General features: G+C 39.0%; 1 protein-coding gene across 8 annotated transcripts in view; it reads left to right on the forward strand.

Moving 5' to 3' along the window:
* The first annotated feature begins 13,084 nt into the window (after window positions 1-13,084).
* ccdc93 (CCC complex scaffolding subunit CCDC93) overlaps window positions 13,085-22,152 on the forward strand; it is a 37,092-nt gene continuing 28,024 nt past the window's right edge. For 7 of the 8 annotated variants that reach the window (XM_088929868.1, XM_088929867.1, XM_088929866.1 and 4 more), the window contains exons 1-6: window positions 13,091-13,483; window positions 18,928-19,041; window positions 20,057-20,151; window positions 21,373-21,484; window positions 21,637-21,735; window positions 21,963-22,019. In XM_088929868.1, the coding sequence (XP_088785994.1) occupies window positions 13,403-13,483; window positions 18,928-19,041; window positions 20,057-20,151; window positions 21,373-21,484; window positions 21,637-21,735; window positions 21,963-22,019 (558 nt within the window). In that variant the 5' untranslated portion in view covers window positions 13,091-13,402. Of the gene's footprint in view, window positions 13,484-18,927; window positions 19,042-20,056; window positions 20,152-21,372; window positions 21,485-21,636; window positions 21,736-21,962; window positions 22,020-22,152 lie in introns of all 8 variants that reach the window. The other variant, XM_088929873.1, reaches the window with a different exon arrangement.

Below are 22,152 nucleotides of genomic sequence, written 5' to 3' on the forward strand. Positions count from 1 at the left end.
AGGCCCGAGCGACGTGACGTCATTTCCTAGCAAGAGCCCGCAGGCGCAGTGTAGTTGCACGTGCATACCGGGGAGTCAAAGCAGCCCCGAGGGATGTGCTGGAAGTTGTTGTTTTTATTATTGTTATTGTTATTAATTATTATTTAATGATGGAAAAACCTGGTAGAGAGCATCGTAGCTGTAAGAGACAACAGCTGTTTGTGGCCACTGACATGCCATGATGTTGCAAAGAATGATGGTTAATTGGTTTGTAGTTCAAGACGGGGTGTCAATTTGAAGTACCTAAGAAATATGCCAGAAACAGATATACATATATATATGTCGTAGTTAAATGAGGTGGACAGTTAAGTTACCAAGACTAAATCCTATAGCTGGGATAACAGTTGGGCGCTGTCTTTGGTTTACAAAACCAGCGTGCTCTCTTTCCCTTCTCCAGCGAATAACTGTGTTTTGCTCTGCCTATCATCATCTTCTTCCTGGGAAATTCATGATTTGGTTTCCACCTGCCCTGTGATTTCCATGCCTCTCCAGTTGGCCTTGTCGTCAGCGTACATCTGGTTAGCGTGGAAACAGAGGGGATTTGAGCGCATCAGTCCAGCCCAGGAGTGCCAGAGCTGCCGTTGGCAAGGCTGGGTTTTAAACAGGAACAGGCATGATATCGCTAATTTCCCCCCCTTTTTTAAATGTACTGTTACTTATCCACTTCATGAAATACTTATTTAGTGAACTGCGGATTCCCAGCGGGCCTGTTGCTGGTATTTCATCCTTATCAGGTTACTGGTTAGAACACAATAGCACACAGGTGCACTATATTGTACGTTACAAAGCTGAGCCATTCTCTTGATTACTTTCCATATTTAATTTGTTAATCTGATAATGCCTTGTATATGGATTTTGCGATACTATAGATTATTTGGCTTTTGGCCATGACAGTGACAAAAAAAGCATTCAGTAATTCTGTGAGCTTTAATTCTGCATCGTCTTGGAAAGATGATACATTGTACTTTAATTTAAAAATCAATTGAAATTGAAATATTGAAAGGCGATTTAGATAATTAGATTTTTTTTAGTTTACGGTTTATTAATGCGAACAATATTGCATGAGAACAACTTGCGGCGTTTTGGAAACTGTGCATGGCTTTAGCAACATGGACACAAATTTCACAAGGAGATGAAGCAGGGAAATCCACAATAATATATATTGTGTAAATATTTATGTGAATTATGAGGGTGTAATATAGATTGTAATGAAGTTCTTGACTGGCGTGTTTATGCTTCATATTCCAACTCCTATTTTGTTTTCAGGTTATTCTTATTAACTAAAATTATATCTGTAGTATATACTGTACGTTGATAATAGATTTCTCATATTTAAGATCAACATAGTTATATATTATGTAATTATAATAATTCTACAAATTGATCATATATTTTTTTATTTGGTATTCATGGGATGCACATTCAGAGCGGAGAAGAGTGCATCAGAAAAGATCATTTCAACAAAAGTTGCCAAACAGTGTTCAAAATGGACGTTGGTAAATTGCATTTGTTTCCCAGAAATAATGGGTTAATGAAAAGTGTTTAAAAAAAAATCTGACGATAAGCTTTGTGTTGTAATACTATGTCAACAATGTAATGTAAGCCCCTTTGTAATTAATACATATAAAATTCCAAAATGCAAGTCTTTACACATCTTCATTGTTTATCCGCAGTGATAATTTAGCCTTTTCCCCTAAGCTACTTACAGCTACCACCATCATTCCAAATGACAAGTGACTGTTGTGCTGTTGATTCTAATTAGTAACCAATTAGCTCATTATTGCTCTGGTTAATTGCATTTTGCTATTAGGTTACTTCGGTAATAAGGACTTTATAATTAAAAGCATGCACTGAATAACATTGATTAAACAAGAGCCTCTAAATGAAGTACGTATAAACACATATACAAAGCCTTGACTTAAATAAATAGACATCCTCCCAGATTAAAATCAGCCATTTAATTCCCTTAAACACATTGTTACCTAATAGGATACTGGCAGAAGCCAATGGAAAATCTTCATAGGACTGCACATTCAGCTATTGACTTTAAACATGCTGATAGTCTTTGAGTATCCAAGAAACCTCAAAGGCTGAAACTGGTGCTGTAGAAAGGAGTCTCGAGAGATTCTTTAAATGTTATCTCCATGGTGTGGTATAAGATGAGGGAGCTGCAAGACACTGAACACGTTCCACACACTGGGCATGCCATTTGGCACACAGGACCCTGTGTGTCTCGGGCAGTTCTCACAGATGCATGTGGTCCCATCAAGCACTGGATTACTCATTGATCCATAGTGTAATATTGCAGTTTGATTTTTTGGGACCCATTGAGAGCATGTGATCTATCTTTGACAGATTACTGTGAAAGCATTCCACTCCCAGAATTCTAATTCCACTTTAAGATTAGTGTCTGTAGGTGTGTGTGTGCTTTTACTAGTTTCAAGTAAGATTATTGTGATTATTGATTGTGATTTTGAGGCGATTCTCTTTGTTCAAGGGGATAAGAGCATTGATGTAAATGAAGTTACAGTGCAAAACAGTTGTGAACAGAAGTAAAGTGATTCACTGTCAATCAATATTAGTTGCAGCTATCTAATAAAAGCAAACTGAACTGTTTCTTTATCTGCCGAGTTATTTCAGATTAAAGTATTTCATATTTTCATTTACTGGAAGGAAGGAGCATGCCATGTTTCAGGATATCTGTGTAAGCTCAATGGATGGTACAGCGTAGCGAACAGCATAATCCGACAGAGTGTATTACGAATACTGCATAAAAGTATAATAAGTGTAAAAATAAACTGCAAACTAGAGAACTAGGATTTCCATAATCCACTTTGATTTCTTTAGTTCCATAACTTAAGCCTATTAGACCACATACTAGAGCAAATCAAATTTGTTAAGTGAACACTCATGAGTAACTTGAAAGGAATCATAAAGAAAAAAAAATCTGAGGCAATTACAGTTGCTCAAAATCTGTGTATTACATGGTATTAAAAGTACCCAAAGCACAGAACAGTAGAAAGGAATTTAATTACTATGCAAAGAGCGTCCTTTGGAAGAAAGCAAAGCAGGATTTGAATCATTTGTTTTCAAAGAAACAATCTGAGTAAGGGGAAAATATTTTTATTGGTATATATCATGTACCCATCCACTGGGTAGCAGAAAGCTGCTTATTTTATAAAGGTCACAGGGCCAAAAGATACTGGAGACATAAAGTGAGATAACAACAGGGCTGGGATGGGAGTCCAGTCTCAGGACATGCACACAAACCAGGCACACCCGTCGAAAAGTCATGCAAGCACAAGAGGAACATGCAAGCTCCACACAGACAGTTGTATGAAACCGAGATCCAGCATCTTAGGAGACAGCAGTGCTAACAGACTCACCACTGTGTTGATGTATGAATGCCCTTTTTGTAGCCTTGGATTGACAAAGACTCCTGATTATATTTACATACAGTATAATGAATTTAAAAAAGAAAACAAGACACTGAATTTACTTTATATCAGCTGAAACAAGTGAAAGGTAAAAGGGCGATAATAATGAAAAACGATATGCCACACCTGCACTGTGCAACACTCCAGAGTAAAATCAGAGTCTGAAAATGTGAAGTGAAGGTAATGAAGTGGCGACAGAGATGATGTAAAATATTTTACAGTCATCTGATGCTTGCTCCCATTCCGTTGCGATCCGTATCGAAGAGTCCAAACCTACAGCCAGCACCATTTGCCGAATGTACAGCATGTGTTATCTCTCTATAAAGAGGAACATTATCGCTTGTTAATTCATTTAGAGCATTCAATGGTCAGTTCTTATCAGTTAATGCACTTTATCACCTGCACCTCAGGCTAGTGTTTCAAAACCCTTGGAGATGATCAGCACTCTGAAGTGAGGGCAAATAACCTGCTATTAGGCGCCGCGAGCAGGGAAAGAGTTTCAACGATAAGTGAGAGTGGTCAAGCACCCGATTCATCATCCTGTTCACTCCAATGTGGAGAGGCCCTTTTTATCAGCACTATTTGCACCAATGTCATAACCTCTGGTATAAATCTTCTGTCAGGGCTCCTGTTCGAGTGAGCTCCCTCGGCCCATTACAATCCTAGCCCCCACATAATCACTCCTCGACCTTTGGATGTCTTTAATTAACCTTTGACCCCAAACATGTAAGCCCTGGTAGATTCAATTGCTGAAAGCCAATAAATGTACATATTACACGATTCGCCTATCTGGCATTTAGTTAGTGTTTTTAAAATCAGACAGGACATCAAATAACTTTTAAAAGCACCCCCTAATTTACTCATTCTTAGGCATGTGCCTAAATTATGGTAATTTATAAATATCCCAAAGTACTTTCATTTCACGTGAGAATTTGTGTTGGATAGAGGGCATCAGACAGCTGATTTTTATGCTTTCAGGGAGGCAAAACATTTTGTTGTTTTATGTATTTGTGGTTAAAGGGTATTTCAGTGCACATTTGCACTATAAGAGAGAAAAGGAATCTTCACTGGCATGTTCTCTTCTGTCTAAACAAATCTGGGTAAAATGGTATTAGTAATTAGTCATTTTAATAATTGTATTTTCGCACATAGCTGGGAAGCTTGAAGAAGTAGGACGTTTTCAGATCAGTGAAATATTTGTGATTTTTAAAAAATAAACACAAGACTAGGTACTCCTTATGTGAGATACAATATTTTTCTTCCTTTAATAAGATAGTATAGATTAAAAAAAACTACTATTTGATCCACATATGATTGAAACATATTGAGACATCATGGACTGATTGGCTTTAAAACATTATCCGATGTCATCAGTATTCCTTTTTAGCCCCCTATCATGCTTCCAAGATAGGTCTGTATCTTAAGGAGCATATTTTTCATTTCAATCTTTTCTACAAAGCAGCACACTATACTTAATACAATGTATTATTTTCCTGGAATTATTGTCATAACTGGTTTAGTTTAAAGTGCTTATATGATTTATTTATTTTTTTTTACTTTATTATTTTTCAGTCTTCCATCTCTTTGTTCAGGAATTGCTTACTGCTTTGAAAGGGCAATAGACAGAGGCAAAGGAAACAACCGATTCTAAATCGCAAGGACAGAAATAGTTCTGACGACTTGGGACTAGTTCTGTAGCAGTGCTAAACATCTGCTAAGCTTTGCGACGTGAGCGCCTTTAAGGAGTCACTGAAGGAGAAAAGGCAAGGTAGAAATTAATAGAGAAATATGAGTAATAGGTTCATTTCTCCCAGCCTCTCAGGGGAAGCCTAAAGGTATTCACAAGCCTGATCTGAACTCAAAGTGGTGAGGCAATCACATTCCTCCTTATTTCTTTTTGAAAAATGAGAATACATGATTCTTGGATTATTTTCAATAAAAAATACACTTTCATGTACAATCTCTTTAAGCAAAGCAAGTTAATTATACACTAGCTGTATTAGTAGATGCTGTGTAATTGTATGGTACTGTAGGTTGTGTACGTAGTGTGGTTTATATTGTGTTGTAAGCATTGTGTAAAAAAACATACATTCAAAAAAATACTTCCTCTCCTGTCAAAACTAATCAAAACGAGCAATGTATAGACTAGAGCAACCTTAGACCTCAATTAACCTCCCAATGTTATGTATTTTATGCGAAGGGCGTAGGCAAACAGTATTGTCTTTGATTTACAAAATAACTGATTGTCTCGGAGCTGCTCATAACATATTACTCTGAACGATAATGGATATTCTGTGTGTTTAAGTACACAGTAAGCAAATAAAAACAGGTTCTTCAAATGTATACTCATACATAACGGAACACACTTCCGGGAGTAAAATGGTTTGCACTTTATTTCTACATACATTGTGCACTGTCCTAGGTGCGCCACCCTGCGGGAGTAGACGGAAAAAATGTGAGTGATCACACGCTTTTTATTAATAGGATCACGAAAAAACAATGCCACGAAAACATCGCTTTGCCCCAGGAAATGTTATTCTCACAGTGGTAACTCGTCTGAAGCTGGACGCAGTTCTGGCTGTAACCTGCCTGCTGCTAGTACTCTCTGATAAAAACAAAACAGACAGCTCCAGTACCAGGAGGGCAAATAAACCTCCACGTAGTTTTCAAAAGATTGAATATCTCAACTGTTTCAACAGAACCCTAGAACAACAGGGACGGTTTCACTTACAGTTTGTGGGTCGAGTTTCCAGAAAAAAAAAATATTTTCACCATGTGCTTAAAAATAAAAAAAAGGCAATAGAAAAAATTATCTTGAGTTTTCTTTGCAAATAACCTTCTCCTTAGATATTGAAATCAACACAGTTATAATATTTAGATAAGAAAGACGAATGGCTTAAAAATACATTTCTATTTCTCAGGAGTTCCAAATTAGGACTTTCAGATTGAAGAACTAAGATGTCTCAGAATTGAAGCTTTCTCAGTCTGTTCAACTGGCTGCTCTACCTCGTTGTGAACTTCTGAAGCTGTTGTGCAGGTGGGCAACAGCGTGGATCGTGACTTATTGATATGAACACTGTTTCATCCAGCTTGTTAGGCGTGACTAACCTGTGTCTAGAGCAGAAGCAACAAAGGTGCAAGCTTTTTGTAAAGGAATAGTGTTGCTCTGATGTACCGTATTAAAATCCGCCCTTTGTTTATCGGTGAATTTTGTACAAAACGGAGAACCCCTCGTTAAGCCCCCATGAATTTCAATGCAGACTAATTTAATAAAAGAAGAGAACGCTAGACAAGCACTGTTGCTTCTTTTGGCTGTTGGCTTCTGAACACTTTGGGTGCTCATTCTGTCACTGTTAATCAACTCTCATCTCTTAACACTGGCTGCAGTTATCAATGAGGTGAGGATTAATATTCTGGGCGAAACAGATGATAAATCATTTGTACATAATTAGTGTACAGCAAGGTTACAGCTGACACGAATTTTTATCTTAATTATGGGGGAAATTTGTTCCATTAATTTAATTTGGTCTGCATGAATGAGTAGACACCTAACACAGTTAATCTTACACCTGTCATTATAGCATTAAGGAGCACCTAATTTTCAGACTGTAGCAACAGACCCTCCATCAAAGCCTGATTATGTTGCTCATTCTACTGTGATGTGAAAACAGGCGGTAACTGGGAAGACTGTGGGATTTATACTAGCCTAAAGATGTACTGCTTAATTCTTTATATTATAAAATATATCTTAGAGAAAAGAAACATACTTGGACGGATTTATCTCTGAGTTAAAGGACAAGCATTTTTAAATAGACCAAACCGTGATTTCTTGGAATGATCACTTGTGCATTCCTAACGCTGGTTGATTGTGTCTTCCTTTTAAAACATCACAAATGCTTTAACGCCTTAAAAAAAACATGTTTTTCTTCTTGTACATATCCTTACTTTTTAAAATATTAGAAGAAAAAAAACAGAAAAGATTTCTAAAACACAGCATAAGAGAGGCTAATTTTCAGTGTTTTAAGGTTTTATCCAATTCATTCCCTCTTGTTTGGGAAATTAGAATAAATCCATCTTGGAATGACCCGTGGTAAGTATTTTGTGAAGACTTTAGATTTTATTCTATTCTATCCGCAGAGGAAAAGCCAAGAGGCAGCCTGTTTGTAGTCATTCCTATATTCCTGTATTTCAAGCCTGTGGCAGAAGAACCAGGCACTTAGGGGGATACAAAGATGTCTGAACCACACTGAGGTTTTTGGTTGATGCTGCTATTTGGTTTTTCGCATGTAGCATCCAAACCATTCCACCAAAAATTGCATTAAAGGTAACGGGGCTGTTTGCATTCTGAAATTCTGAATGAACGTTGTTCCTCGGTAGAATCCAAGACTCCAAGACTCTAAAAATGGCTTTATTAAAAAAGATATATGAAAGAGGAAAAAATAACCTGCAGTTTTCACAACTCTCAGCTACTATTTGTCCTAATGGCCTGCAGCAGAAAATGCAACATGAAGTCAGTAAAATCTATCTTGCTACAGTACCTACAGACATACAGTAGATACATCAAGAAAAATAATTAAATAGCAACACGTAAGCCGAACAAGTCGTGTAGTCAAAATTCTAGAATAAAAATGAACTAGTCCACTTAAATAACAAATTTTCATTTTGTATTCTCTTCTTGACTGAAGGTGGAGTACATTCATTCCAAGCACACTAATCAGTGTACAAATGTCATTTTACGTTGTTTTCCACATCACATAATTCACAGCGAACGTTTGAAACCCATATGCATAATATTTTCTGAAAGTTACCACCGACACTTGAGTCTTGATTGATGGTAAAAGACATTTTGTGCTCGAAAGTTAAATTAACTTACAGTTTGCATGGAGCTCAGTGAGTGTGACAGTGCTATATAGCATGGTTTTCTGTTAGCTGATAGCAGAAGTAAGACACTTAATTTATGCAGAAAGAAGGAAGGAATATTCTCTTCCTGACAATCCTGAAAAACTAGAACAACATGATGTAATTACATGATTAAAAATATGAAATAGCAGTATCACAAAATGCAATGTGCCATAGAATGAATTCTATATAATGTATAGTGCCTTTTGTGGCATGACTAAAACGTGGAATGATTCTATTAAGTGAACAATGATGTAAAACTTATGCTGACACACTTGAATAGCATAAATTTGACTCCACAGCCAAAATGTTGGGCTTTTTCTTAGGACCGTTTACTTTTCAGAGTGGAATTATCATTGACCTGTTCCTTTCAAGCTCACACATTACTCCAGCTCCCTGCTTGAACCTCTTAAGGAAAATAATAAGTCTAAACACAAAAATATTAAGCAGATGGACACAAACCAGCTCGTAACTGGAACGCTGTGGGCTCATATCTCAGGTGAGACGGTGATGTTTTATCCTTGCACAAGGTACTGTACCTGAATTGTTATTGCAAAAATCCCCAGCATTTTAATCACACATGGATGGAAATGTAAATTGCTTTGGATTAAAGAGGAAGCTACATAAATAAGTAAAAATACAGATGTCAGTAGTTTTACTGTAAAAAATAAAACTGAACAATCTAGCATTGTATAACAGTATGCTGGAGTTGCAAGGGCTGCTCGGAGCTACTCTATAATGAAGAGATCACTTTGGAATTAAAATGTGCACATTAAAACACGCTTCTTGTTAATCATCTAGATAGTGGGTGCGTGAAACCTATGTATAAACAAGTCCATGGCTGATTTATTGAAAATGCAATGCCTGTAGCAAGTGGAATCCACTATCATCTGCTGTAATGGTCTGGTGGGTAGTTTGCAAGACTTGTACCAATTGATTGGTAGATAGCTGGAGCAGCAGAATTTGATATTAAGCTGTGATAATTGCATCCTGACCAGGTCAAGACAAAAGTAGCTCAATAGAAGGAAGAAAATGACTGATTTAAAAACAAAGAGCTCTAATGGAATTTGGTAGTGCTTTTCAGTCCTTCAACCTGGCATCTCTATTACCTGAAGTGATTCATAGTCCATTATGGGAGCTTCCATTTTAATAGAATGTCTATCTTCTGTAATACAGACACATCAGGCATGTTACCACGGATCTGTCAGCCAGGGACTTCTCTTCCAAACAGTTTTAACCCCAGGAAGGAATGTCTGCCTGTTTGTGGCTCGAGTATTGGTGCTGGTTAAATTAATTAGGCAGTTTAATAGACAATACTCGAAAAAAACAACAAAAAACAAATGTGTCTGGAAATGATGCAAGCAGGAAAAGACCCATCAAAACAACTTGGCAATCCTGTTGTATTTTATGAACTGGAAAGGATTTTGGCTTTTCTGGTCATTCATGGAGGTGGGTGTCGTTAACACCTTTTAAGACGTAATATGTCGTGACTGAGAACTAGTCAGAGTAACTTTTCCTCAGGGATTATCAACATCTTGTTTTATGTCTTTAGTAAGCCACCCAGACGATATTTATTTTTTCTCACGCAGGCCCTCCTATGAATACAAAATACATGAGAAATGTCAGGAAGGGTCTTTTTTTCTGATTTCATTGTTGACTGGCATATTTAATGTTGGAAATGAGAAAACTGTGGAATTCTCGGCTTCTTCCCAGCTCGTGTCTAGAAGCTCTTTACTAGATAATGTCTCTGCCCTCCATCAGCAAGCGAAGTTGGGTTTTATTGGAGGAAATATGAGAATGGAGGGGATGCAGTTCATTACTCAATCTGGGCAGCTGATGAACTGCGGAGAAGAAAGGACATGGCTAAATGAAATGTCATTATAGGAGTTACTCATGTTTAGCAGATGCAGAGTGGAGAGAGGAGACTGCTTCCAAATGTCGAAAATTGTGCATTCCTACTGTGAATAGGGAACAAACCCCTGTTGTATCAATTTCCATATCAAAAAAATGGAAAATGTGGAAAGTAAAAAGTGTAAGTAGATGAGAAGACTTGTGATATGGAAAAAGAAACCCTCTGTAGTGAGAGAAAAATGATTACAAAAAATATTGTGGAATATTTTAATGCCATCCTAAAAAATATATGAATATAATGGTAATGTATAAATCCTATGCTATTATATATAACAATAAAATAACAGCAACAACAATAATAATGATATACTGGGATTTCATTCTGCAGTGGATGGGTGTCTTCTGCAGATGTAGTATTTATTTTGTACACAGGTTGTGCAAAAGAGATATTACATTTTAATTTTACTTTTAATTTTCATCCTGCAGTTGTTGTAGCAAAGACATGGTCAATAAGAACCTTTTTCATAAAAATACTAGTATATTTAAAACATACATACTTTTTTCAATGGAGCGTTTTCCCAAAATATACATGTATTTAAAAAAAACATCTTTGCCTTTAAAAAGGACAGGAAAAATTCAACTGTGCTTGGGATTCGGAGGTCAGTCGTTTTGCTAATAAAGAGATGTTTACACTATATTACAGAAAGAACAACACTGTTATGTACAGCACAGCTGTTGTTACAGAACTACCAAGAAGCAGGGGGAGGCGGGGGGGAAGAGGAGTCAAAGGTACCATCTGCCTGTGTGGGTTAACCTCGGTGACAACTGTATGAATGAATTCCAGCGGGCTGGAGCGTTTTTTCCCCAGAATGACGTCACAGAGACCTTGTATGGCGAAAGAACTACTGAGCTCTCTGGTCTCGTGTCCTCATTCCCCCCCCCCTTAATTTCTGACTCGTACCTGAACCAGTCTGAACCGATTATAAATCATGAGAGATCGTTATAAATCAACGATTTTCCCCCATGATTGAGAGGTACGCAAAATACTCGCCAGATGCAGGGTAACCAAGACGGCGAAAACGTCGGGAAAGATACACATGAAACGGCTATAGGAACAGAATTACCTCAGGAGACTTCCCCCCCGCCTCACTCGATACAAATGAAGCAGAAATAAAAGTCGTTTTAGACGGTTCTTTTTCTAATGCTGTGAATCGGCCATAGCAATTTAATTTGCATATTTTCCGTGATAGATGTAAAAAAAATATATATACAGTATCATAGCACGATCTTAAAACTCTAGAACTAGAACGGAGGTTTTTAATCTTTTCTGATTGGATGATCGGATTGTACTCAATAGGTATTATACCTATATATAATGCTGTTATTATGAAATATAAAACAAGATGGGTGTTAAATTTACACACCCCTAGAGCAAGGGTGAAAGGGACCTTTTACACGGCACACCCCAAAGTCCCCGGGCCCAGATTCTGTCCGTGCACGAATATCAGATTAGTTTGAAAATACCGCCATCTGCTGGACAGAAGTGGAAATGCCAAGGCAAAGAACTTCTCGGCGCATCTGCATGGTCGGGATCATCAGAACAGCGAAAACGGTGGAGAAGGATTCTCTCGTTGGTGGCTTGGTAAAAAGGTGTATGTCAAACAGGACTGTTACTCAGTCTGTTAACTAGACAACTAAACCCGTGGGCCTGGAAAACTATTTCAAAGGGCAGCTACAAAAACCGCCTGATGTGATCACCTCCAAATGTCACGCTTTCTCTGAAGGACAGCTTCTTTAAACATAATATTTCTTTTCAGGAAAGCGCAGACACCCTGTTTAGACGCTGCAGACGACACGAACTCAAATATTGCATCCTATTAATGCGGCCACCTATTAACGCATACTTTTATCACAATGTGTAAGTATTTTCCTTCGGGATCAATAAAGTCTTATCTATTTCCCCACTTTTCCATATCAATGGTAGCAGCGGTAGAGTAGCTGTATTTTTAAGAGAAGTTACACGAAGCGAGGATTTACACCAGAAGTCCGCAGCCCTGATTATGTAAAGCGCCCTCACAGCAGGCGCGGTTCTGGTTCCGAAAGGCTCGTTTATCTGCGCGTTTTCTACAGTAGGTCTCTTTTAAGCAGGAGCACCTGCTGTTCAAGCTCCTGCTGGGAGAAGCTGCTCAATTGATCTAATTAAGCCAACTAACGAGCTGATTTATCTTGTTAAGAGCCGAGTCCTAATGAAAACCTGCAGATACACCGGCCTGCCAGGCCCGGGACTGTTTCACAGGCAGAGTTTAAATCATCCATTTCTAAGGGCCCGGAGCAATTTAACTAGGATCAGCTGCACAGGTGGTGTGTTCAATTAAGTCATTTGGAGATCATTTTGGAACGAAAATCAGAATATCCCGCAGTCCTCAAGGACTCGTGTTTCCTTCATCGAAACGCCTCTTGCTTAGGCGATCACTTGCTTAAACACGTGTTAATAATCTTTAAAAATTATTCTGGGGAGACCTACCAGAATAACCTCATGAGGGTTTTTACAGGACACCTTGTTTCCAGTGTCCCCAATATGCAGTCTTCGAAACATCTAAATCAGAACACCAGAGATAAGAAATGTACACATATAATTTTGATAATATTTTTAAAACTATGCATATTATTAGAACATAATTTAGAGAAAGGCTAATATTAAGCTTTCTTTCAGGTATTGACTGCGCTGGAAGGGATACATCCCGTTGTCTCTCACGCCCCCTCGTGATCAGTTTAGGTAGTGCAGGGACCCATCTGAAGCCCCCGTACTTTGATTTTAACGCCATGTTGTCTCTCGCTATGTTTTATTTATATAACCCATTCTAGGAAGAGAATCTCAAGGAAGCACATTAGTGCACTACGGATAAAAAAAAATGTATTAATTGAACATATAGTTTTAATAATGCTCGGATGATAGAGAATAATATTTCAGGGAATTTTCATTAATGTGGGACGCTTTCCGTATGCTCCGTACTTAGGGCCATTGTGTGTTTCATTATCTCGCCTTACCAGAACGTCGTGTCCTCCAGATTTGCTTACGTTGAAGTTAGATATCGATATTTCAGTTCCTCTCTCGCCCAGCAGAGACGGCCGCTTACTGTCATATGACGCACACGTGACTCTGCTTCCTGTCTGTCATGGCGGCCACCTCAGTCTTTCAGAGAGTGAGAACAGGGTCAAAATTAGCTCAGTACGACCAAGACGGCAACATTATTCAGGTAAATAAACTGTCCGAAGAATTGTGAAAATGTCGAATGATATTATGTCGTGCTTCGTGGAAAGGAAAATGGTTGACGCGTTTCTTTTCTGTGTGTTGTTTTTTAGACCAGGTCTCTAGACTATGGCATTCCAAGAGGGAAGAGTAGTCCATTTATATTTCAAATTTACTGTTTAGGCTACATATAATCTTATCTCTTGCGTTTTTGTTGAGTCTGAATGGCTGCTTTTGCTTATTATTTTCGAGTAAGTGAAATTCACAATACTTTTGACCCATACCACTACAGAAATAAAACCTTTATGTGGTCTGTTTTTATGGGTTGGGAGACGTTTGTTAATTTGTACAGGTTGAGTAAATAAGCTCAGTGATCAGTGCGATTCCAGAGAGAAAATCGGAAAAAATCCCCTTAACGCAGATAAGATTTTTATTAAAGTATTTCTGTGAAAGTTTGTTTCGGATGACGTTCGGTCACGTACTGTACTGTCGACTTTGATCTTGGGTGCAATATGTACTGACGAAAGCAGGTACGGGATTTCAGTAAAGATGACTTATGTTGCAAAGCATCTCTGTTGTGTTGCAAACAGCGACATTTCACTTTGGACACGTCGTTTTTGGGTGAAATTATACACTTAAAAAAAAAAAATAAATCTCAGATTGTTTTGTTCACTAATTATTCCCCACAGAGGCTTCATGTTTGTTAAACTGCATCCATACCCAGACTGCTGTTTGTGCTCCTCGCTCTCAGCCTCACCTGTGCTAGAATGATCCTTACACTCCAATCCCTGCACCTCGTGAACCCCTCTGGTCCCGCCTGTTAGCTTCACCTTTAAAACACAGATGTTGATCTATCAAAATGGTGTGGTGTTACAGTGCTGGCACTGACAACCTGTGACTTTTGGTTGTGGTGTTTTTAATTTGTCTGTCTTTGTCTGTGGGACTGCCTCCAGGACCTGTGTTCTTAACGGCTGGTCCCCTCTCTGGGAAGACTGAACAATTATGCTGGCTCTACTCTTCTGCTCACTGATAGGTCATGCTACGGCTGGGATAATTTTAGACCAACCTGCTCCAGGTGTCCCCAACAGTACACTCAGTTGCTTCATGTGCCATCTTTAGAAAAGCAGCTCAGCTGTTTTTCATCACGAAAACTAAACATTAGGCAGTTAGGGGTAGATGGGTAGTTTGTAGTTTTGAATGCTTGCCTTCCAAGAGGCAGACATCCCGATTGTTATGTGATCTTGCATTATCATTTGGAAAATCTAGTCTGTTGCCGAGTTAAATTTAATTTGTACTGGTAGCTGGGCTTTGGATAGAGAGGTAGATCAGTAATATATGGCCTTTAGGTATTCAGAACACAAATTAAGGGGAGGAGCGGTGGCACTGTGGCTGGAAGGTTGCCGGTTCGTATCCCGCGGCCGGCAGAGGAATCCTGCTCCGTTGGGCCCCTGAGCAAGGCCCTTAACCCCAGCTGCGCCAGGGGTGCCATATAAATGGCTGACCCTGCACTCTGACCCCAAGCTTCTCTCTCTCCCCATCTGTGTGCCTGTGTGTCTCATGGAGAGCAAGCTGGGGTATGCGAAAAGACATATTCCTAATGCAAGAAATTATATATGGCTAATAAAGTGATCTTATCTTAAATGACTGTTGTTTTCCTAGCTCAGAGAAGTATTGAATGTAAAAGAGTGGATTCCTAACTAGCTTGAACAGTACACGAAAAATCCCTATACAACTTACAGCCTACAAATGTTCTTTAGGATTTTTGCAACATGTGGAACATTGTAGAAGTCTCACAGCTAAACTAAATCTGTAAATAATTTCCAGTTTCCACTCAAAAATGTGAATGCGCTGGAGATGCAGGAGCCGAGAGAGCGTGAACTGACAGATGTACTGGTCAAAGTCACTAACGATCTTCTAATAGCTTCTGATTCTAGTTCTCTTTCTATACTCATCCTTCTTGATCTCAGTGCTGCTTTTGACACTGTTGACCATGAGTCTTGAGACTGTGTTTGGAGTTTCGGACACTGATCTCAAATGGTTCAAGTCTTACCTCACTGATCGCTGTCACTTTGTCTCTCAACACTGGGGCCCCTGCTTTTCAGCATTTACATGTTTCCACTTGGTCAGCTTTTAAGATCACGTTGCCTCAAGTATCATTTCTATGCTGATGATACTCAAATATACATCCATACCATATCTGACACTGATGTGGCTGTCTCTATTTTATCTAATTGCATCTCTGACAAAAAAACTTGGATGACTCACGGTTTCCTTAACTGTGACAAGACTAAAGTCATGCTTATTGGCACCCCCCATCAGAAATATTGCTAGACTACACCCTATGTTATCATGAACTGTGGCTGAAAAGCTGATCAACACATTTGTCTTCTCCCGAATTGACTACTGTAATACTCTACTTGCTGGGTAATCTAAATCTAAATCTACTGGCTTCCTGTCAAATTCCGTGTGGACTTTAAAATCCTCATTGCCACTTATAAGGCTCTGCATGGCTTGGCAACTTAGTACCTGTCTGAACTATTATCGCCCTACTCCCCACCTCACAACCTTCACTCTTCTAATTCTGGTCTCCTAACTGTCCCCCAAACCTGTCTACACTCTAGGGGTGACAGGGCATTCTCATGTTATGCCCCCAAGCTCTGGAACTCTCTCCCCAAGGATATCAGAGAGTCACCTTCTCTAAACTCCTTCAAATCCAGACTCAAAACCTTCTTCTTTAGAAGAGCTTTTACTTAACTGGTTCCATTCTGTACCCCACTGCTCCTGCTATACTTAGTACCGCCATCCACGGTCTCCTCTGTGTATTGTAATTGTGTTTTTTTTATTTATCGTTGTTGTCATTCTGTAAAGTGCTTTGAGAAGCCACCTTTAAAGGCACTATATAAAATAAAGTTTATTATTATTATTATTTATTATAATGGTGGTATTAACCCCTCATCAGAGCAGCAACACAGATAGTCCAGTGCACTGATAAAAATAAAAGAAAAGAGCTGTCGCGATAGAGTATTAATGCTCACCAAGTTTTCAAGCTAGGAAGGAGCCTGATTAGTGCACTTGTGGGTCAGGGGAAGCCAGTCCTATGTCACACTGGGAGGTGATGCAGGGAGGCTAGAGCAGGGGTGACAGTAACATGGGTCTTGGATCTGTTTGAGATTCTAGCACCTGAGGTTTGATCATACTGGTGTCTATTGATAGTGCACTTAAGAACATCACTAACCAGTACATTACAGAAGTCCCGTCTAGAGGACATAAAGGTGTGGACAAGATTCTCAGCGTCTATCCGGGACGGTATAGGTCATAAATGGGTGAGTGAAAGAAGGATAACTTCATAATATTTCTAAAATGAGTTTCAATTGATAAACGGGTCAAGAAATGCTCAAAGAGTGTTCCCTCAGGCAGCTGACATGGACATCATTGATCAGATAAAGGCTCGTCTGTTGCACAGTTAGTGTGTGGTTACCCACTCCTCAGTCGCAGTGAGCTTATGCTGTACCGCAAGGTCATGTGCTATGCTGAGGAGTGCTGCAGTGTGCCATTTTCTCTATTATTTCTGAAAAGGAAGCCCTTCACTTTGTACATTTAATTATTATGTCATATTACACTATTCATATATCTAGGATTTAAGTGTTATTGATGATTCTTTTTAGTTCAAAGTATTACAAATTTTTTATTTTTTTTATATACCAAATGTGGCAATTTTTAATTTTCAATAATGTATATTTCATACAGTATGTATGATTTTAGGAATGTTCATCTGAAACTGTATTGTGTGTGACATGTCTTTCAATGTAAGTATAAACAGTGTGGCTTTGCGGATATGTTTGTAGGCATTTCTAGTGTAATATGGCATACATTAAGACAATAGGAACAAGTAATAGGTTTATCCCATGCTGAAAAGAAAGAAAACACAACGTTTCGGCTGTGGAGCCTTCTTTCTCACACCTGAAGAAGGCTCCACAGCCGAAACGTTGTTTTCTTTCTTCTCTTTTCAGCATGAAATAAACCTATTACTTGTTCCTTTGCAGCCTACCCATGCTGACGCAGCTCCCCACCTGAACTACATTAAGACAATATACCACTCTGTTGCATCTGACACAGTGTCACCTGCTTTTTGAAGGAATCTGAATTTGTGAAATCAATTGTAAACTTTGCATAATGCATATAATTCCAGGAAGTAGAAATCAGAAGATTTTTTTTGTTGTGTAAGTTGGTGTCTTCCATATATTAATTTTTTCTCTCATGCAGAGATTAAGTAGATACCAGTGGAAAAGGAAATGGAAAATTTTAATGGAAAGTGAGTCAGCACAAGTACTGTAGCTCCAGATTTCCCATTTTGATAGCTAATAGGTATCAGTACAACAGTGTAACTAATTAAAAAATACACTTTTATAAAAGGTTATGGTGCATGACAGTTTTTGCACTCCATAATTTGTGCATTTCAAAATCATGTTTTGCAAACATTGGATTTAGCCTGTGGTTTGTGTTTTTCCAGTGCGGACGCCCCCCAGGCAAAAGATTCTCACATGAAGCTGCATTTCCGTGTTACCTGATAGTCAATAACCCAGTAACAGTCCTTGAGGCAGGACTCTAGGGAGGCTCTGAGAGGAGAGCTGTCTGATAGAATTAGCGTTGTTGTGGTAGTAAGATGTTTAGGGTTGAGTTGCTGCAATGTGTTGACAAGCGTAGGGGTTTGTAAGACTCTGAGTTTCAGTTTCTATTTTTTCTGAGCCGCAGTTGCCCAGTGCTACACTAAAGGAAGGGGGTCTGATTTACCCCTGGAGAAAGTGAGCTGCGATACTTACAGTTGCAAGAAAAAGTTTGGGAACCCTTTGGAATTACCTGGATTTCTCCCTTAATTATTCATAAAAAATGTGGCCTTTTTCCAACCTAGATTGTGAATGTTTAAACAATGTGCTCAGTACTGACAATTGTGTGTGTGTTATCAGTTTAAGCAGATTGTGTTTGTCTATTATTGCGACTTAGTTGAAGATCAGACCACATTTGTATGAGTAATTAATGCAGAAGTCCAGGTAATTCCAAAGGGTTCACAAACTTTTTCTTGCAACTGTATGTACCAACATATCTCCAGTTTAAGTGTTGTTTTTTTCCAAGGGCTTTTTAAAGCATTTACCCATCGTTGCAGTCAGTTGACTTTGTGCTACTGCTCTCTACAACATTTGACAGTTTATTTAATTCTGCTTCCACTGAAGAGAAATCTGTCTTACTTGATTGGGCAATCTGCTGACAGTACTTTGTGACACAAAACCACTGAAATCTGTGAAAAAACATGCTGCAGGTAATACAAGCGCGAGGCCATTTTTGACAGTGCTGTAACACAGAAAAAATATACAGAGGAATGGTATAAGCACTGTTAGAGACGCAAATAATATAATACAATTCTTCTGACCAGTGTTCCTGTGTTTTCTGACGTAGGTGGAAACTCGTGAAGATGAGGAACAGAACATTAAATTGCTGGAAATCCTGGAGCTGTTGGTGGCAGCTGGATACTTCAGGGCTCGAATCAAAGGATTGTCTCCATTTGACAAGGTGATAAAAGGCTCAGGCTTCCTTGGGTGTAACCTGCTGTTCGGCTCAATATCCTACCTCATGCTTCCATGCTTTTTATAAACTGGAGCAAGCAAGTCTGTAAAACAATTCCTTGGGCAATATCGCTGAACCTTCAGCTGAATAACCGTGAGCCCCCGTGTATTTTTAACATTTAAAGCTACTTAATTTGTAATGCAGCTGTACGTTTTTACTGCGTTGTGAAAATATGAGGGGCTAGTTCAGTGTACAGCTATGTTCGTAAATCCTGCTGTATGTAGCCAACTAAGTGTTTTGTACATTTAGGATTGCTGTTTTTCGATATCCCTATCTGATTTGGAATCGCCACATGTAGAAGAGACTGGGGGTGAGGTGCACTCTCCTGAAAGGTCTCGGTGGTCGCAGAGAGAGAGGGGCCTGGCAGACTGATCTTATCCTCCATTGGCAGCACTCAGCCACTAGTACTCCCGCTTTCAGCAGGAACTAGTCACAGTCAGCTAGTGCATTGACTCTGGTTTGAGTCCAATATCACAGTGCTTCTCTTTCGTTTGAGCCTGTACCACTGTGGAGCCACTCAAGAGGCCTCACCAACCATGATTTTTAATTAAATGAATAAACCTGCTGGGGGAAAAATATCAATTTTACTGAAGTGCCTTAAATAGTCATATGCAATGTATACAGTGTGGTACAGTTTCACTGGGTAATTCCCAGCCCTTTGTTTGAAAGATGTAGTAAAAATCTGTTGACACAAATAAATCCGTATATTAATGGAGAAGAATGATAACATGTTATTACACTTTTTTTACAAATTCCAGGAAGAAAAGGGTTAAAGTTATTATACCCACAGAGGAGGGATTTACTTAAAAATAACCTTTTGATTACTGTATGGTAATCTTTTAAAGGGTGCACAAGCCTGTCATTATATTAACATGGGAAAAACTGAGTTTCTCTATTCCACGTAGATGTACTGTGTGAGAAACAAGTATAAACTGTGTCAATTCTCATTACTGTTTTACAGGTGGTTGGTGGGATGACCTGGTGCATTACAACTTGTAACTTCGATATAGATGTTGATTTACTTTTCCAAGAGAACTCCACAATTGGCCAGAAAATGTAAGCACTAAAATTGCACATTCAAGTGCATTCATACACGTTTCGAAAACGCTTGGTGAAATCAGCGCCTAGAATGTGCTTGGTGAGATAAGCACTGGGACTTAAAAGAGGTCGCCTTGCAATTTGCATTTCTCATTCAGCTTTCCCTCGGGGCTCAGGTGCGTTAATGGGGATTTTCACTTGGAACATGGCTGTAACGCAATAACAGAGATCAGGCTTGCTTTGCTGTGTGTAATTCTGAAAGCGCTTCCTCCTGCACCTCTGTTAAGAAGTTAAGGACATGTCATGACTGAAGGAAAGCTGTAGTACCGGTATTTAGCCACAGTATGGGGTCACCTGCGCCTGTGGCTGGAAGGTTGCCGGTTCAAATCCTGCGGCCGGCAGAGGAATCCCACTCCGTTGGGCCCCTGAGCAAGGCCCTTCACCCCAGCTGCTCCAGGGGCGCTGTATAAATGGCTGACCCTGTACTCTGACCCCAAGCTTCTCTCTCCCCATCTGTGTGCCTGTGTGTCTCATGGAGAACAAGCTGGGGTATGTGAAAAGACAAATTCCCAATGCAAGAAATTGTATATGGCTCATAAAGTTATCTTATCTTATTTTAATTTCTTCTGTGACGAATTAGGTTACACCTGTGTGTGGCAGAATTTACAGCACTTCCCTCCTGCATTTTAACCCTTATTTAGAAATCTTTTGATTGGATCAGAAGATCCACAAACAGCTGCCTGACACTTATTAGGCTCTGATTCCACCGAGCCGACTGTTGTCCTTCAGGGTGGGTTTTGGAGTCGGAGTTGCTAGAATTAAATTAAAATTCAGTGCTGATGGCATTCAGAGCGGGTGGCCACAAAGGCCCTGCCTCAGGTACAAATGAATCGTCATATATAGAAATCTGAATTTCCACGAGTCTAATCAGACTTCTAAACTGTCTGGCTTTGTACGTTCTGAACACCCAGTGCAATCAACCCATAATTTGAATTCTAGTCCACCCTTAAAAAACCCCAAAACAAACATGGGTATGGGTTGTGTTACAATCTGGGAGGCTGATGTTTTCAGTGCTTCGTCTTGCACTGTAGCTATGGCTGCAATTGTGTCCTTATAAAACACTTTACTCATCTACATTGCGTGGAACACTGGGCAAGCCTGTCAGGTACTTGAAAGAATTTGGAAATGGCAGTGTTTTTTTTTTTTTTTGTTAAACTGCGTTCTATCCTTCTGTTTCAGAGCGCTCACTGAAAAAATTGTGTCTGCTTTGCCCAAAATGAAGTGTCCTCATCGTCTGGAGCCCCATCAGATCCAGGGTCTTGACTTCATTCACATCTTTCCTGTTGTGCAGGTAATTTAACACTGGCGCCTCAAACGCACACGCGTGGGAGAACTGTTTCCTGTTGGTATCCAGTTCTGCTTGGATTGCTGTTGCTCGGGTGAAGTAATGATGGTGAAAATGTGTTACATGCTTTTCTTTTTTCCTCTTACACTGTGTTTTAGTGGCTGGTAAAGCGAGCTATTGAAACAAGAGAAGAAATGGGAGATTACATTCGCTCATACTCAGTATCACAGTTTCAGAAAACCCACAGCTTTCCGGAGGTATGGTTTAATTCAGTTGTAATAGATATAGGTAATTAAACTTTATGATGACTGAAAAGAACCCCTGAGTGACAAATAGCATGTAAAATTATATACATTTGTATATGTAGTCCAGTCATGCATATATTGTATTAATGCACTGTACATTAATTTCCTTCATTATTACTTTGCTGTGCTGTAATTGAAGGAGTGATGTTTGTCTGTTAATTCAGTTTTATGTTTACTAGGATGATGAGTTCATGTTGCGGAAAGAGAAAGCCATTAAAACAATTACAGATGTTTCTGTAAGTATAAATCAGTAATTGTTATTAAACCTCTATTAAAGGTTTTAGTTTATATCCTGTGCAAACATGAATGCAACATTGTGGATATTCTGTTTCATTCTATGTTCATATACACAGCTATAAAACATTCCAA

This window comes from Atractosteus spatula, chromosome 13, assembly GCF_055471065.1.
Source record: "Atractosteus spatula isolate fAtrSpa1 chromosome 13, fAtrSpa1.hap1, whole genome shotgun sequence".
In the NCBI taxonomy this organism is placed as follows: domain Eukaryota; kingdom Metazoa; phylum Chordata; class Actinopteri; order Semionotiformes; family Lepisosteidae; genus Atractosteus; species Atractosteus spatula.